This window comes from Zosterops lateralis, assembly GCF_965231275.1.
Source record: "Zosterops lateralis genome assembly, chromosome: 7".
Classification (NCBI taxonomy): Eukaryota; Metazoa; Chordata; class Aves; order Passeriformes; family Zosteropidae; genus Zosterops; species Zosterops lateralis.
The window spans coordinates 11,468,683-11,483,806 of NC_139767.1; the positions used below are offsets into that span (position 1 = coordinate 11,468,683).

Here is a 15,124-nt window from a genome sequence, read left to right on the forward strand (position 1 = left end):
TCATGGGAACATGCTCCTGGATACAGCTTTCAGCTCTGTCCATTCTACATGTAAGTCTGGAACTATAACTATAAACACTAAGAGGCATAAATGTATTATTTACACTTAAGTAATATCACAACTATTTTCTGCTGTGGTTATTTAGTATGGTCTGTAGCCCTAAGGCACCATCCTCAAGATCCTGTAGGACTTTCCATGTATGAATTTAGAGTTAAATGTATCACTGCTGAGATAGTTTACAAAGGAGACATTTATTCCCTAAACAGAGGGTTGTCTAGCTGTGGTTACCAGTTGCAAAGATCATGTAAAGACTGTAATTATGCAGCAGTAAGTAGAGCAAGGTATTTTCATGTAAAACCTTGCAGTACAAATAGAGTACTCAATCGGTATGAAAATTCTTCCAATAAAAAACTTACCTCATCACCCAGGCAATGTGATCTGCATTGCAAAACAGAGCTGTTAACATTACCTGGGAAGTTTCAGCAGACAAACTTTTTTCTTTCAAAAACATGCTGTGCATGTCACCCCATTAGCAAGACTATTATGAAGAGGTGCAGAAATGGTTGGGAAGATAGATTCTATCCTTCTTCAATGTTATTTTTTTTAAAGAGAAGTACACATAGAAAATATTAAGCATTTTTCCTTGGTTTTTATTACCAAGGTTTTAATTAATCTTATTTTTAATTGAAATGTTCTTTCAACATTTGAAGTGAAATGTTATCAACATCACCAGCTGTGTCATTAGAAAACCACAAGAAATACCTGTTAAAACTTGTGTTCCCAGTGCTGGCACTGCAGCAGCAAAACACAATGGTATTTTAAATGGTTGTTTCTCTCTACTGCCCGCGGTTTGAAAGCTAGAAACAGAAGCACATGCTTTATCTTCCTAGAAAAGAAATAATCTCTTTGAAGATGGGCTTAATTATTTTTTCAGTGAAGGTCCTGTTGTTCCACACAGCCTCAGGTGTTACTGGCTGGACTGCTAGGGTGTCTCAAATACAAGCATGTAATTTTCAAAAAAAGTAAAAGGCCTAGGGCTTTATGCCTTCATTTCTTCCTTTCCTTTAGTGTCAATATCTTTCAAAGTAAAAAAGGATAAAGAAAGTGCCCTGAAGATGCACAGAAGTTCGTTTAAGTAACTGTAAAATCATATTATTGCTACTGCCCTTCTTTCCTTGTTTTCTCTGTCCTCATTCTTGTTGCTCAAATGGATGTTCAATAATTGAATACAGAGAAAACTCACTTTGTTATTTACTAGGTTGCATTTAATTGTTTATTAATTTATGTGATCACAAAACGATCATGTAAAGCAGCATAAAGAACGTTGCATTGTCTTTGAACCTTCACTATACATGCTTGTTTTACCAGGTCATTTGATATATTAGAAGCTCTTTCCAGGAAAATGGTGTAAAACCAGCTCATGATTTTTGACCTAAAAATCAATTTTTCACCATCACCAGGAATTAGGATACTTTTGCTGAGGATAAGGTAATTTGAACTTTTTATAGCTTTGAAGTTGCTTTTTTCTCATGTTTACTCAATCTCATTGAAATTTTGGATGAAATTAATTCCTTATATCTTGATTATATAGAAAGAGGAAAGTATTTTTTCTATAAACCCCTGCTGCACAAGTAGCTCTTACAAATGATTATGATATCTGGAGCTTACTGCTGATTATTTTGTGAATGCAAATATAACCAAAAAATCCCACTGGTCTCATGATCATTACATTGCTGGATTTTACCTCAATTTAAAATTACTCTTGATGATTTTATTATAAGAACCTGATACCAGCGCACAGCGTTAATGCTGCCGTTTTGCTCTGCAGGAGCACCTGTATCCTTTGAGAAAGTGTAGGGTATGGCCTAGCTTTCGAACACTCAAATAACACCTTAACAGGCTGAAGTAAACAAAAATCTGCAGTCAGCTCAGGGCGTTGAAAACAATGACCGTGTCACCCCGTGGGCCGGGCGGCCCCGGCTCTCCCCGCCCGCCCCGCGGCCCCGCCCCGCCCAACGCGGCGCCTCCCGCTCCAGGGGCTTCCCGGCTGGTCCCCGCTCCGGGGCTGCCCACCATGGCTCTGCGAGGAGCCGCCGCGGCCGAGGAGCTCGTTTTCTATGTGAATGGCAGGAAGGTAAGTAAAGCCCGGAGAAGGAGGGGCTGCTGTGCCTGAAGGAATCCCGAAGGGCACTGATTTGACTTCCTCAGACTTATTCATGCGACTGTAACCGAATCCTCACACAAACCTCCAGAAGAAGGTTGGATCGTTGCATCCCATTTTGGCTAGCTCTGCTGCGTTTGGGAGAAAAACCGTGTCAAAGTGAAACACACTCTCAGCTGGGTATAAAACTTGGCTGGTAGGCAAACCACTTTTTTCATTTGTATGTCTGACTTCTCATCTTTGATGGTGTCAGGTTTTCAGAGGCACAACTGAACGCAAGACTCCAGTGTTTAAATTTGGATTGTTGCCCATAAAGATGATATTGCAAGGACGGCTTGTTGATCCAAAGCAACTGTAAGGAACTAGCTGATTCTAAGCGACTGAGTAAGAAATACTGTACTCAGCCAAGAATGTGGGTATTTCTGTTGCTCCCTGTTGTCAGTTTCTTACAGCAAGTGAAAGTTAATATAAATAATACTAGAAAAGAAATTGCTACAGCTGATAGCCTTGCAGGCTTCTTCTAATGTTTATTCCAGTACGTCACAGTGCCAGAGAGACTTGAAAATCTGCAAATCATTAATTAGTTCTTTATGCTGCATTTTTATTTTTAGTATGGCCGAAGGGCAGTTCCCTCAGTATAACATTTCACTGAGCAGCAGTTATTTTTACTTCTTGCAAGGTGCCCTAACACTTCTTTTCTGGAAATGTGTCTGTCTGAAAAGGAATTTGCAGAAGGAGCCAAAACTCTCCCGCGGTGTTTGGCAATTAGTGTAGATCTGTGAGAGAACCAGAGAAGGATTCTCTTCTGGCTCTGTGTGAATGTAGTCTGTGCCCTGAATTTTGAAAGGCCTTGGTTCCTTAATTAAACCTTGTTTTGACTTTCTTGCTGTAGATCATAGAGAAAAATGCTGATCCTGAACAAATGCTCTTGTCTTATCTTCGGAAGAGGCGTATCCTTTTCGTGTCTGTTCCCTAAAGTCACTCATGTGAAAGCCTTATTCAAGCAAAATTCTAATAAATTTTAATTTAAGGTTTAATTACCAGATTAAGGAAGTTGTGATTGCTTTAAGATAAATCGACCACACTAAATGATGTCTCTTTCTTAATCCAAATATTCTTCAGTTGAGCTGCTGTATTTTTAGCCTGACTTTTTAAACACACAAAGTTATGCCATAAGACACGATGAACATGTGCGTGTGTTCCTCCCCTCCCAGCTCATAAAGTGGTCAGTATATATAAAGCTTGACAGAACAGAACTCTCTGAGCTTTATAATATCTCCTGGTAAAGGAGTAATGAGAACCTGAGGCTGATAGAATTTTGAGGGGCAAAAAGGCATCTTCCTTTTGGTGGCTTTGGAATGTTTAATTAGCTATTTGTTGATTCACAGTTTTAGATTGGCCACTGTTCCAGATTCACAGAAATGAGCACTTCTCTCAGAAATGTGATCTTTCAGATGAGATGCAAGGCAAATATTCCGACTAAGTGGGCCTTCTGGGAGAAACTGGGAAATTGGTTTGTGTTCCACTAGAATTTCAGATATACAGCTGGTTTGCCCATTACACATTTCTTCCTTTCATATTTTCACGTGGAGAACTATTTTTCACTTCCCTTTTCTGTCCCAACTTACTCCTCTTCCAAAATAAATCATAATCAAGTTTCCTGTTTTCCTGAGAAGAGGATTTTGATCATGTAATTCCTTAGCTTCCATCTTGCTTTCATTGAAAATTTTATTCCAATATAGAAAGGAGTCCAATACATATGCTTATACCAAACCAATTCTGTGTTCCTTAGGGGTTTAGGAAAAAAGGTGGTCTCAGGCTTTTGAGTGGAATAAAGACCAGAATGGAACCAGATAATTATTTTCCCTAATGACAGCATTTTCAGTCTGTCTTACAGGAACTAAGTACGGCTGTGGAGGAGGTGGCTGTGGTGCCTGCACAGTGATGATATCAACTTATGAGCCAGCTTCAAAGAAGATACGGTATCCTCAACAGAATATTTTGAAAACTGCAGAAAATTTTGTGATTGTAGATACCATTTCCAGATATGAAACTTTGAAAACAGAGTTGTAGAACTCATACTAAATAGTAAAAGGATCTAGATGAAGGGTCAGTTTAATCCAAAAAGAGAATGCTGTAAAAATTGCTGCTGATTCAGCTATATTGTAAATTTACTGAGCTAAAATACTCAAATGCTTGATTTACTTATAAATACTGACAGCCCCTGCAAGAGATTGTAGGAGGCATTAATTTAAGACCCTTTGGCTTGACCACTTGAAAGTGGCTCCTACCTGCAGCTCTGTATGGTGGTTTAAGTCCCGCTGGCAGCTGAGGACCATGTAGCTGTTCACTCACTCTCCCCAGTGGGATGGGGGAGAGAATCAGAAGGGTAAAAGAGAAGCAGTTTAATAAATCAAGCAAAAGCTACTTGTGCAAACAAAGCAAAATAGGCAATTTACTCACTATTTCCCATCACCAGGCAGTTGTCCAGCCACCGCTGGGACAGCAGGACACCATCATCTGTAATGGTTACTTGGAAAGACAAACACAACCACTCTAAACCTTCCACCCTTTCTTCTTCTTCCCTCAGCTCTGTGTGCTGCTCATTATGCCATATGACATGGCATATGACTTCAGGCATTTTGGGTCAGCTGTCCCAGCTGTGTGCCCTGCCAATTTCTTGTGTCCTCATTGGTGGTGTGGGGTGCGAGGCAGAAAAGACCTTGACTCTGTGTAAGCCCTTGTCTGCAGTAACTGAACATCTCTGTGTTATCAGCACTGTTTCCAGCACAAATCCAAATCACAGCCTCACACTGACTACTATAAAAAAAGTTAACTCTATCCCATCCAAAACCAGCACACTGTCATATGATTGGTGGAAAGGTAGGGTAGGCAGAAGTGTGTTTTACCAGCCCTTTAATACTGAACTCCATCTGTTACATCCCCCTCACAAAAAGAAAGATTTTGAAACTCAAAACCAAAGTTTCATTAAGCTAAAAACTGGAATAAATTGCTTTTAAGTTGAGAAAATCCCATTAAAATGGTTAAATGGTTGCATGTCATTGTGCATTGAAGTTTTTGTTAGGTGGGGAAAAAAACATTCCAGTTGTCCTTTTGTAATTACATTAAATTGGAATGCAACACAAATGAAAATGTTTAAAGTCAATGAAAGAGCTGAAATTAAAGCAGACTCCTGAAAAGGAACATTTCAGCTGTATTAAAAAACCAAATAATTTTATTAAAATTATTAAATGCTTTGAAGAATTTTCATTTTGGTGTGTTGTTCCTATTTAGTATGATATTTACTTTACATCAGAATTTCCTTTGGATCAGAATTTTGATTATAAATTTACAGCAGTAATTCTTCACTTCCTTCCAATGACTACACCGATCTTCCCTTCCCTATCTTCCTCCTCCAAAATACAGTTGACAGATTGCTTGTGGGCAAGAGAGACAAGAAGGCAATTAGAAAAGACTGAGGTATTAAGGAAGATGTAAATTCCATGGAATTGTCCTCATAGGTACGTTTTTATACGGCATACAAGAGACATACATAGCTAGAAAGTGATCCCGTCTCATTCCAAATGTTAATAGTGGCTGCTTTGTAAGTATGAACTATGTCTTGATTGACTGAAAAATAATACTCAGACTTGTTTTTTTAAAATAATACTCATGTTCTTTATTCTCCTTTATGTTCCAAAGGCACTGTTCAGCCAATGCATGTTTGCTTCCCATTTGCTCCTTGTATGGTGCAGCAGTGACTACAGTGGAAGGTGTTGGAAGTACAAAAAACAGGATTCATCCAGTTCAGGTGAGAGTACAGTATCACTGTATAGGAGGATTCCTGATTTCTTTTTTGGATGGAATGGCTTTAGTTACAGAGCTTTTAGGGCATAGGGAATTTCATAGGATGGTGTTTTCCCTGCTAAATGGCAGTAGAGGACAGCGTTGGTTCCTGGTGGTTGCTTGATCAAGGCTGATAACATGGCTCATGATGAATCTTACTTTAATATTGACAGTCTTAATAAGTAGTAGGTATGTAATGATTGTTGGAGTGGGTCAGGCTTTGCTCTCATTGGGCTAATGACACATCTTGGACATTGTCTCTTTGGTTCATGTTTTGGTATAAATGCAAAGAAGACAAAGTCCACTGCAGGTTAATTAGTGTCTTTAGTAAGATGTGCCTGAACATCGCACCCAAAGTAATTATTCTCATTTGATATTACTTAAAGTGTTTTACTTTAAAAGTCTGATTCATTGTGAAGGCAACATTTTGTACGGCATCTCCCATTTAAGAGAGCATTTATTAGAATTGAGATGAGTGCTGGAATGAGTGGTGTTTGTGGTATTTCATTTCAGGAGAGGCTTGCCAAGTGCCATGGCTCCCAGTGCGGTTTCTGCACACCTGGAATGGTGATGTCCATATACACTTTGCTGAGAAACCACCCAGAACCAACTTCAGAGCAGATGATTGCAGCTCTGGCTGGTAAATATTGCCATTTTTTAGTTTGTAGGTTTGTTCCTGAAGCATTTCTCCAGATGCTTTGTCCGTGTGAGTGCCTGTCTATGTTAGTGTACATGCCTGCCTGGATGATGGCAACTGTGCTTCCTAGAACAGTTGCTACTGGATGCAAACCTTGTATTCCTGTCATTCTTTTCTTCTGAAAAATGAAACATGGAGCTGTGGATTGTTTCAGGTGCTTAAAACAGCCCCATATGTGTCTTTTGAAGTGCTTAAAATCAGATGTGGAAAAATGATGTCATATTGAAGAGGCAGCTCCAAGGTCTGGCATTGCGAATGTCATAAGCTTTTCAGGACAGGCCCTTTGCAGTAAGATTAAAACAGATAAGGCAGAGAGATGCAGACTATCTTCAGTAACAGAAAGTGTGAGCATTTATTGTTGGTAAAATAGCCTTCTGTCATCTGTACTGCTCCAGAGTCACAGTGGAGGCAAAGACATTTCCTATTGCTGTGTGGTGAACTTAGAGGTGTAATGTTAACTTCCTTCAGCTCTAGAAAAAAGTCAGGGGGAAAGAGAACAACATTTTGAGTGGGTGAAGAATATTGTACAATCTCTTATTCTCCTGCATACTGAGCTGTAACCAGCATTCATTTTAGTGCAGATTTCAGCTATTTCATACTCCTCTTGAAACAACAGCATTTTTTGTCAGGAATTGCAGGGTCCTAAGTCCTGTGACACTGTTCTATTTTGTCTTTTTGGGAGCTAATACTTCTCCTTGAACTTCAGAAACACAAGATTCACATAAAGACATAATGTTCTAAAGCCATGGGCTTTAGAGCAAAGCTTTTTCTGACTGATTTCCTTTCTTCAGGGAACTTGTGCCGCTGTACTGGATACAGGCCAATCCTAGATGCCTGTAAAACCTTCTGTAAGGTAAGAAGTAGTGGCGATAGGATTGCTACATTTGGGCCATCAGTGTAAATACATGTACAGGCCATCAGGATTATTAGATTAAGATTATTTCTTCCCTCTGTTTAAAGATGACATTCTGAGTAAATAGCCTAACCTGTTACAAACATTGATTAACACAAATGAACGTAGTATCTAGCCTGGGTTATGAAGAGTAATCTGAAGTAACTCCATGTGGTTTACTGTGGGTTAGTACTGGCATGAATAAATGCAGAATTTCAGTCCACGTTCTTAGTAATTTATTATGCAATGCAATGTGTCAGAAACCTGCAGAGGGAAAATGGGAGAGAACAGTTGGTAAAGGAAACAATGCAGACCATCTACATCTGCTCGAACAATATCAACTGAATTCTACATAGTAGGAATTATTTTGTATTAAGGACTTTAACATCTGATGATTTAAAATTATTTTTTGAATAACACTCCTTTAACAATCTTTCTAACTCGGCCTGTTAATAAACTTCATCTAGAAGTTTATTGAAACACAATCACTCTTATCTTATGAGCTTTAACTCATTGCCATTTTGGGCAGTATTGCACTAATGGGATGTTCCTGTTTTAGGAATCCATTTGTTGTCAAAGGAAAGCAAATGGAAAATGTTGCTTGGATCAGGAAGATAATTTGTTTGACAATGAAGAGAAGGTAAAGTTTTAAATATATTACTGAGCCTACTTCAATATAAAACTTAGAGAAAGAATGTTGCATATAGTATTTGATAAATGAGATATTTTATTATTCCACGCAAGAAATTTGAAAGTATTTTTAAGAATTGGGGTTTCTATGTTTATATTTGTATGAGGAGGCAGTGATGTGTCAGATAGTTCATATAAGGTAGTTTGGATCTCCAGAGCTGAGATTTAAACAGCTCCTCAGGTTCAGTAATATTAGTAGTCTGAGCTCAGTGAGAATTATATTGTGCAAGACATTAGGGCATATGTGAAATTTGCTTAAATCAATGATCAGTGGTGCTCTAAGGTCTCTTAGGAAAACTGCTGACTTGAGTCTGAAGAATTGATATACTCCTAAAAATTAGAGCTATGATTGTGATTTTTGTGAAACCTCTTATCCTTACAAATATTTCACCTCGTTCTCAATTTTCTTTCAGTAGTATCTGTTCTACTTATTTGGGTTTTGAGTACTTTAGGTTGGCTGAAACTCCTTTATTGTAGTAGAGCCTACAGGAAATCTGTACTTAGTCCTTCAGTTGCTTCCTTCTGCACTGTCATTTGTGTTAGCAGTAAAATTTAAGAAAATGTTATGAAGACTTCTTTCACCTCAGCACCTCCAAATGGTGCATGATGATTTAACAACAAATCCAAATGATAATGGAATAACTGATTTCTTACTGACTTCAGTAGCAGTCTCCTGGTTTGGTTTTGCTTTTGCTTTTATTGTATGAAATTAATGATGAGAGGAAATTCTTGGTCTTTGCTTGTCTTCTTTTTAAGGTCTCCACCAGCCTGTTTTCAACAGATGAATTCCAGCCCTTAGATCCCACCCAGGAGCTTATATTCCCTCCAGAACTAATGGTACTTTTTGCTGCTAATAGACTGTACTGATGCTCTGTTCAGAATTAATTCTTAAGTCTTAATTCTTAGCAGTAATTCATCAGAAGAAATGTGAAACCATTATAATGTTATTGTACACCTTTTGGTTTTTTTGACCTGTAAGCTTATTGAATATTCACACACCAAAAAAAGTCGTATTGGGAAAATAAAGTTGCACAGTTAGGTGTTAGATGAGAAGATAAGAGAAGCAACCTAAACCGGGTTTTCAGTCCAGCAGCTGAAGATACAAATACTTGACAGCAAACTGGATGGCAAACATTGGAAAACAATTTTGTGGCTTAATAGTTCTGTTAGTCTGTTCTCAGATAGCCACCCAAATCAGAGAGTGTTTAGACCCAGTGATTAAAGCATGCCAAAGATATAAACCAGTAGAATGGAAAGTGTTAGGCATCCTTAATTACTGACAGCAGTATTTGCCCTAGAAAAAAAAAAAAAAAAAGCTGTTTGCTTTACTTTATTGTCAGTGTAGAGATTCCAAGCTAGATTCTCTGGAGCTAGCTGATTGCTTCTGGAGAAAGGTTGATAACTGTAGGACAGAAGTTCTTGACTGTGTGTTTGTACGAGCACTGGTTCACAAGCTATTTCCAGGTGATCAGTGTACAGTGCTAGAACAGCCAGAGACACTTAAGTGGATGCATAATCTGGAAGGGGATGCTGCTGTCAGTGTCGTTGATGCTCTCCAAGCAAGCTCAGTGGGCAGATACCTCCCTAAGTATTTTTTATCACTTTTCTAACAGTTTTAGCATTTGCAGGATCTAATCCTACATCTTTTGCTAGGGGACTGTTTATTATCAGTCTTGTTTATTAGCCCATTAGCATTACTTGAAGACATTTCACCCACACAGTATCAACTTTCAGCACTGTGCAAAGAGCCAGCATAACATTTCTGTCCCCTTTTTGTCGAATTTTAAAGGATTGTATAGAACTAGTATTGTTTAAAAACATATTTGACTTTCAGTCTAGTATCTATTAGACCTCACTTTTGTCCATATGTCTGACTATCTAAATATGCCATGTTTCTCCATCAAAGAATGGCAGAAAATCAACCAAAAAGGACTCTAGTTTTTCGTGGGGAGCGAGTAACTTGGATATCTCCTGTAAGCTTGGGTGAACTGCTGGATCTAAAAGCTGCCCACCCTAAAGCACCTCTTGTGGTTGGGAACACCGGTGTGGGTATGTATGTGACCAGAATGGCTCCTGCTGCTTTAGTTCCAGTGTGCATAAGAGGAGTGGGGCTACATTTGTTGTTCTTTTTGCATCTTCATCCTTAAGCTTACATTCCATTTTGTGGGAGTTATTATGGAAAAGCCTTTTGTCTAAGTCTGTTCCTGTCTTGCAGGACCTGACATGAAATTCAGAGGTGTGTTCCATCCAGTTCTTATTGCTCCTGCAAGGATCCCAGATCTGAATGTGCTGAAATACACAAATGATGGTCAGTGGACTTTACTTTTTTCAGAAACAGGAGATTTCTTTGCAGTAAGGAATACTGCACCATTCCAGAGTGTGTTAAAGGTGTGAAATGCTGTGCAAGTAATTCCTAAGCATGCTTGGCTCTTTCCCAGGTCAAGGGGGCTGTTGCCAATATCACAGTGCAGGATGCCTTTGTCTTGGGGCCTTAGTGGTGATTATTCTGGTAGTACTGGTTCTGGTGCTCGGTTTTGCAGCATTTGCTTCGTGACTGCTGTGCCAGGCTCTGCTGAATAGAGAACAGAACCGCAGGGACAGTGGTTCATATATGTGGTTCATACAGAACCACAGGGGCAGTTAGCACGTGCCATGCTTGCTTACATTAGAAAAAAAGGCTGTGATTAAACTGGCATAGCTGATACGCGTTAACTAATCTTGTTCCCAACCATAAGAGCATTAATTATAATAGGTTAAAATTTTTGTACCTCAATTTACATGTTTATAACAAGCATGGAGGTTTGTTTTTTTTTTCATTAGACTAGGTTTTGGGTTTTAAATAAATTGTGGTGGACTAGAAATACAACTAGAAATAGGTTTCAACTTGCTGTAATAGCCTAAAATAATTGAATAAAGATTACCTTGTACAAGCTTATAGCTAAAGTTTCAAGGAAAGTTGTATCTGATGAAATTACTTGGTATATGCCTGAAGCCACTTCTTTTTAAGTGGTAAACTGTGTTTGATAGTTCTGTCATTGCATTTAGAATATATGTTTTATTTCAGATCAGTCATCCAGTTCTATTCAAAGCCTAGTTTGTTCTTAGCTGAAAAGTGTCTAGGAATTGAAAAGAAGCTGGGAGAATGCTTACTGCTTCTTTAAAGTGTGAAAATAAAACCTAGGTATTCGAAGATGAAACTTACTAGTTCTGAAACAAGAAATACACAGTTTAGTTTGCCAGCCAGAAATAGCATTTCCTCTCTTTAATCAGATTTAAATGCAAAACTTTTTGATTAAATATTTCATTTAAATACACAAAATTTAATATTGCTTTGCTTGATAAAAATTCATTAAATTTATTTATACTTTCATTTATGCATTTAGTTGAATCCCAGTATTCATTGAAAACATCCATATATTATGTAAATAATTATTTTAATAGAAAGGAACTGTGTACCATTTCAAAAAAATAGAGGTATAATCTTACAAAAAAACCTAAATAAATGCATATGAGTTGTCTTTCTAGTGGAAAAAAGAGTACTGTCTTCATTGTTAGGAGTATTTGGGGTTTTGCTGCCCAGGCTAACTACCCTCACCTTAGAAGAATAACTAGAATGTACATATACAAAGCAAGATCAAATTGGGATGAAAATCATGCTTAAAAATAGGAAGAGTCTGTTGAAAGCATTTTGAAGCTGACTCACCTTTGTGTGAAATGTCTCCTACATGTTTACTCAGTCAAAACAAGTGCAAGGGAAGTATTTGGGATGTGCAGCTGGAAAGCAGAGAAGGGATTTTCCTTTAAGGAGAAGAGGTGAGGTGTTAGTTTAATTTCATCATTTCTAGGGATTTTACCCTCAGTCTCCTGAAATGAAAGATTGCAGTTCCTTTAAAATGAAAAGGCCCCTCTCTTTTTATCTTCCTTAGCCCACATGAGCTGTCCTAACTCTACAGTCTGAACACACTTTAAAACCCAGGCAATAAAGCAATGCACACGTTACACTTTCATAATCTTTTGGTTACAGGATTAACTCTGGGAGCTGCCTGCAGCCTCTCTCTAGTGAAAGACACCTTGACAAATGCAATTGCTGAGTTCCCTGAAGAGAAGACGAGGGTTTTCTGTGCTGTCTTGCAACAATTGAGAACTCTGGGTGGAGAGCAGATAAGAAATGTTGCTGTATGTTGGGAATTACTTGCAATTACAGTTTGAAAACATCGTAACAAATGTGAAATTGGTCCTGACCACATGTACAACTTGCATTTTTGATTTTGTCATGAATTTTCTATCAATACCTCTTTTTGTAGCTTTTAATATGTATAACTGTACATATAGTTTGCACGTCATATTGTCACTTAACACAATAATAGTCAATTATAGAGAAAGGTAACATAAACTACTTTCTTTTTTCAAGTCATTTGGTGGAAACATCATAAGTAGAAAAACAACCTCAGACTTGAATCCTGTTCTGGCAGCCAGCAACTGCATGCTCAATCTGGCTTCAAGAGGTAGGAGGAGATAGCCTGTCTCTGTAGTATAAATGAGGTTTTAAGTGTTCAAAGGGCTCTTAGAGATATAAGTTTCTTGCAGAATTTTGTCATATTCCCTTCTGAAAAATTTAACTTTCATAATATATATCATAGAACAACAAGTATGGTCAGTTTTAGAATAAAATATCTAAAAGAGAAAGGAAGAAGCAATAACATTATTTGTTTCTGGAATCCTGGAAATGTTTAGAATCTCAGGGAAAAAGCAAACAAGAAAAGAAGAAATAAACCCAAAAATGAAACACTCTCTTAATAATTTTTTACTTTTACAGCAGTTCTTTACCACTCAGTTTATTTCCTCATTTTTTATGCTTTAGAATGTAAAGTAGTTATGACAGCAGCTGCAGAGATTTGGAATAGGTTGACAGGAGTGAGGGTGGGATCATCAGGGCAGTATCAGAAGGGAGGATTACAGAATGGGGATTGATTTCTGGGTACTTTTTTAGGAATTTGGTATTATGATGTTATGGAAGACAGAGCAACCAATTGAATTTATAGAACATATCACTGATAATTTTTATGTAAGCTCTGCAGTGGTTATTTATTCAGGAACATATCAGGTATTTCTTGATATGTGTTAATTGCACAATTGTATGGAATTTTCTGGATTTGGGATTTTTATTTGATTTTTTTTTTTTTTTTTTTTTTTTTTTTTTAGGACAAAAGCGACAGATTCCTCTGAGTGATATTTTTGCAGATGGAGTTGGTAACAATACCATTACACCAGAAGAGATCTTAGTCTCTATCCATATTCCCTATTCTAGGAAGGTAAGTTATTAGTTTGTTTAGATTTGTTTTATGCAGAGTTAAAGACTTATGAAATAAAGAGCAGGAGGGACCATAATTGGTCTGTTTAAACTGGCACTGTTACTGCCCGCTTTCTGAATTCCTTACATTTACTCATTTCAGTGCCATACTGTCTCCCAGTTTCAGCCAAAAAACACAACTCAGCAGGTAGTTGGCAATGCTATATAAACAGTAACATTCAGATAAAAGTTTGCCCTGAAATGATGAGGGCAGTAGCAATTGTCTAGATCTCCCATGGAAAAGGATCTTGGACAAGTTGCTGTTGTGCTCATCCAAGCAGGCTGCTCATCTGTGGTATGGCTGGCATCAAATAGGTAAAGCATTGTCATCTCCTGAGGATTTTTCTTAAAAATAGGATAAGATTGGATGTGTGTGATGGTTCCATAAATGTTGCTGAACTGAGTAATAGTCTTTAACAAATACTGGGTTTGCAAGAGTGGATATGAGATTGAATACTGAAGTGTGGCAATACCTTGAAGCCTCTAAACTTGTGGTCTTGTTATAAATACAACTCCACAAGATCCCTGACTTCCAGTTATCTACCATGAAAAATCTAGGTCATCTGAACTGTGTAGGTGATGGAGGACTGGGTGTGAGCTGCTAGAAAATCAAAGCTGGTCAAGAGAAGAAAGTGCATGATCTTGAATGTTCAGGAAGTTGAATTTGTGCTCTTCGTTTTTTGTTCTCTTGCTTCACATAGTGCAATAACAAGTTGTACTTTTAGATACTTAGATGTCTGTACTTCTGTTTGATCTTGCCCAGAGGGAGTATGTCTCTGCATTTCGACAAGCACCAAGGCGGGAAAATGCTCTTCCAATAACCAATGCTGGGATGAGAGTCCTTTTTGAAGAAGGTACAGACGTTATAAAGGATCTAAGCATTTTCTATGGAGGTGCTGTCTCAACAACAGTCTGTGCAAAACAAACCTGTTGGACACTAATTGGGAGGTAAAATTTCTCTGTCATGTCTGTGTCTCTGAACAAATGGACTTTGAAAGCTTGGGTTAATGTTCCTTGGGACGTGAAAGTACAGAAAGATTCCGTTTGCCTGACGGATGCCTTGTTCGTTCAAGTGAATGATCAAGCCTTAATGATGACTTTTCAGGATTGTTACATTTTGGAGTTTGCACATGAAGTGCAACTCCAGTGTCAGTTATGCAGAGAGATAAGACAGATGAGCTGTGAGATAGGTGGATGAGGTATGCATCAGTCAGTTGTGCACCTAAACCCAAGTATGGGTAAATTACTCTGTGTCCCATACATTTGATAATGCTCTCATCAGTGTCCTTCAGCTTGTCTCTAAAAGATACAAAGTTTGAGAACTTGAGATGTGCCCAATAAGTTAGAAGCAAAAGTCAAGTCTTCATCTTTTCAATGTCTCTTCATCTTTTCAATATCTCTTCATCTACAAGGTCCCAATAGTGTCTAGAATTAGTCTGACTTTCCCTCCCAGTTTGCAGCACTTTTCCAAGTTTTGGAGGAAAAAAA

At 38.0% G+C, this 15,124-nt stretch overlaps 1 protein-coding gene across 1 annotated transcript in view; it reads left to right on the forward strand.

Moving 5' to 3' along the window:
• Positions 1–2,013: 2,013 nt before the first annotated feature.
• The window catches only part of AOX1 (aldehyde oxidase 1), a 38,048-nt gene continuing 24,937 nt past the window's right edge, over positions 2,014–15,124 (forward strand). Inside the window, exons 1-14 of the mRNA XM_083865739.1 lie at positions 2,014–2,134; positions 3,054–3,111; positions 4,047–4,143; positions 5,864–5,972; positions 6,521–6,647; positions 7,496–7,557; positions 8,156–8,236; positions 9,043–9,123; positions 10,191–10,335; positions 10,502–10,594; positions 12,311–12,462; positions 12,698–12,791; positions 13,489–13,598; positions 14,400–14,584. Coding sequence (XP_083721865.1) covers positions 2,075–2,134; positions 3,054–3,111; positions 4,047–4,143; positions 5,864–5,972; positions 6,521–6,647; positions 7,496–7,557; positions 8,156–8,236; positions 9,043–9,123; positions 10,191–10,335; positions 10,502–10,594; positions 12,311–12,462; positions 12,698–12,791; positions 13,489–13,598; positions 14,400–14,584 — 1,454 coding nt within the window. The 5' untranslated portion in view covers positions 2,014–2,074. The remainder of the gene's footprint in view (positions 2,135–3,053; positions 3,112–4,046; positions 4,144–5,863; positions 5,973–6,520; positions 6,648–7,495; positions 7,558–8,155; positions 8,237–9,042; positions 9,124–10,190; positions 10,336–10,501; positions 10,595–12,310; positions 12,463–12,697; positions 12,792–13,488; positions 13,599–14,399; positions 14,585–15,124) is intronic.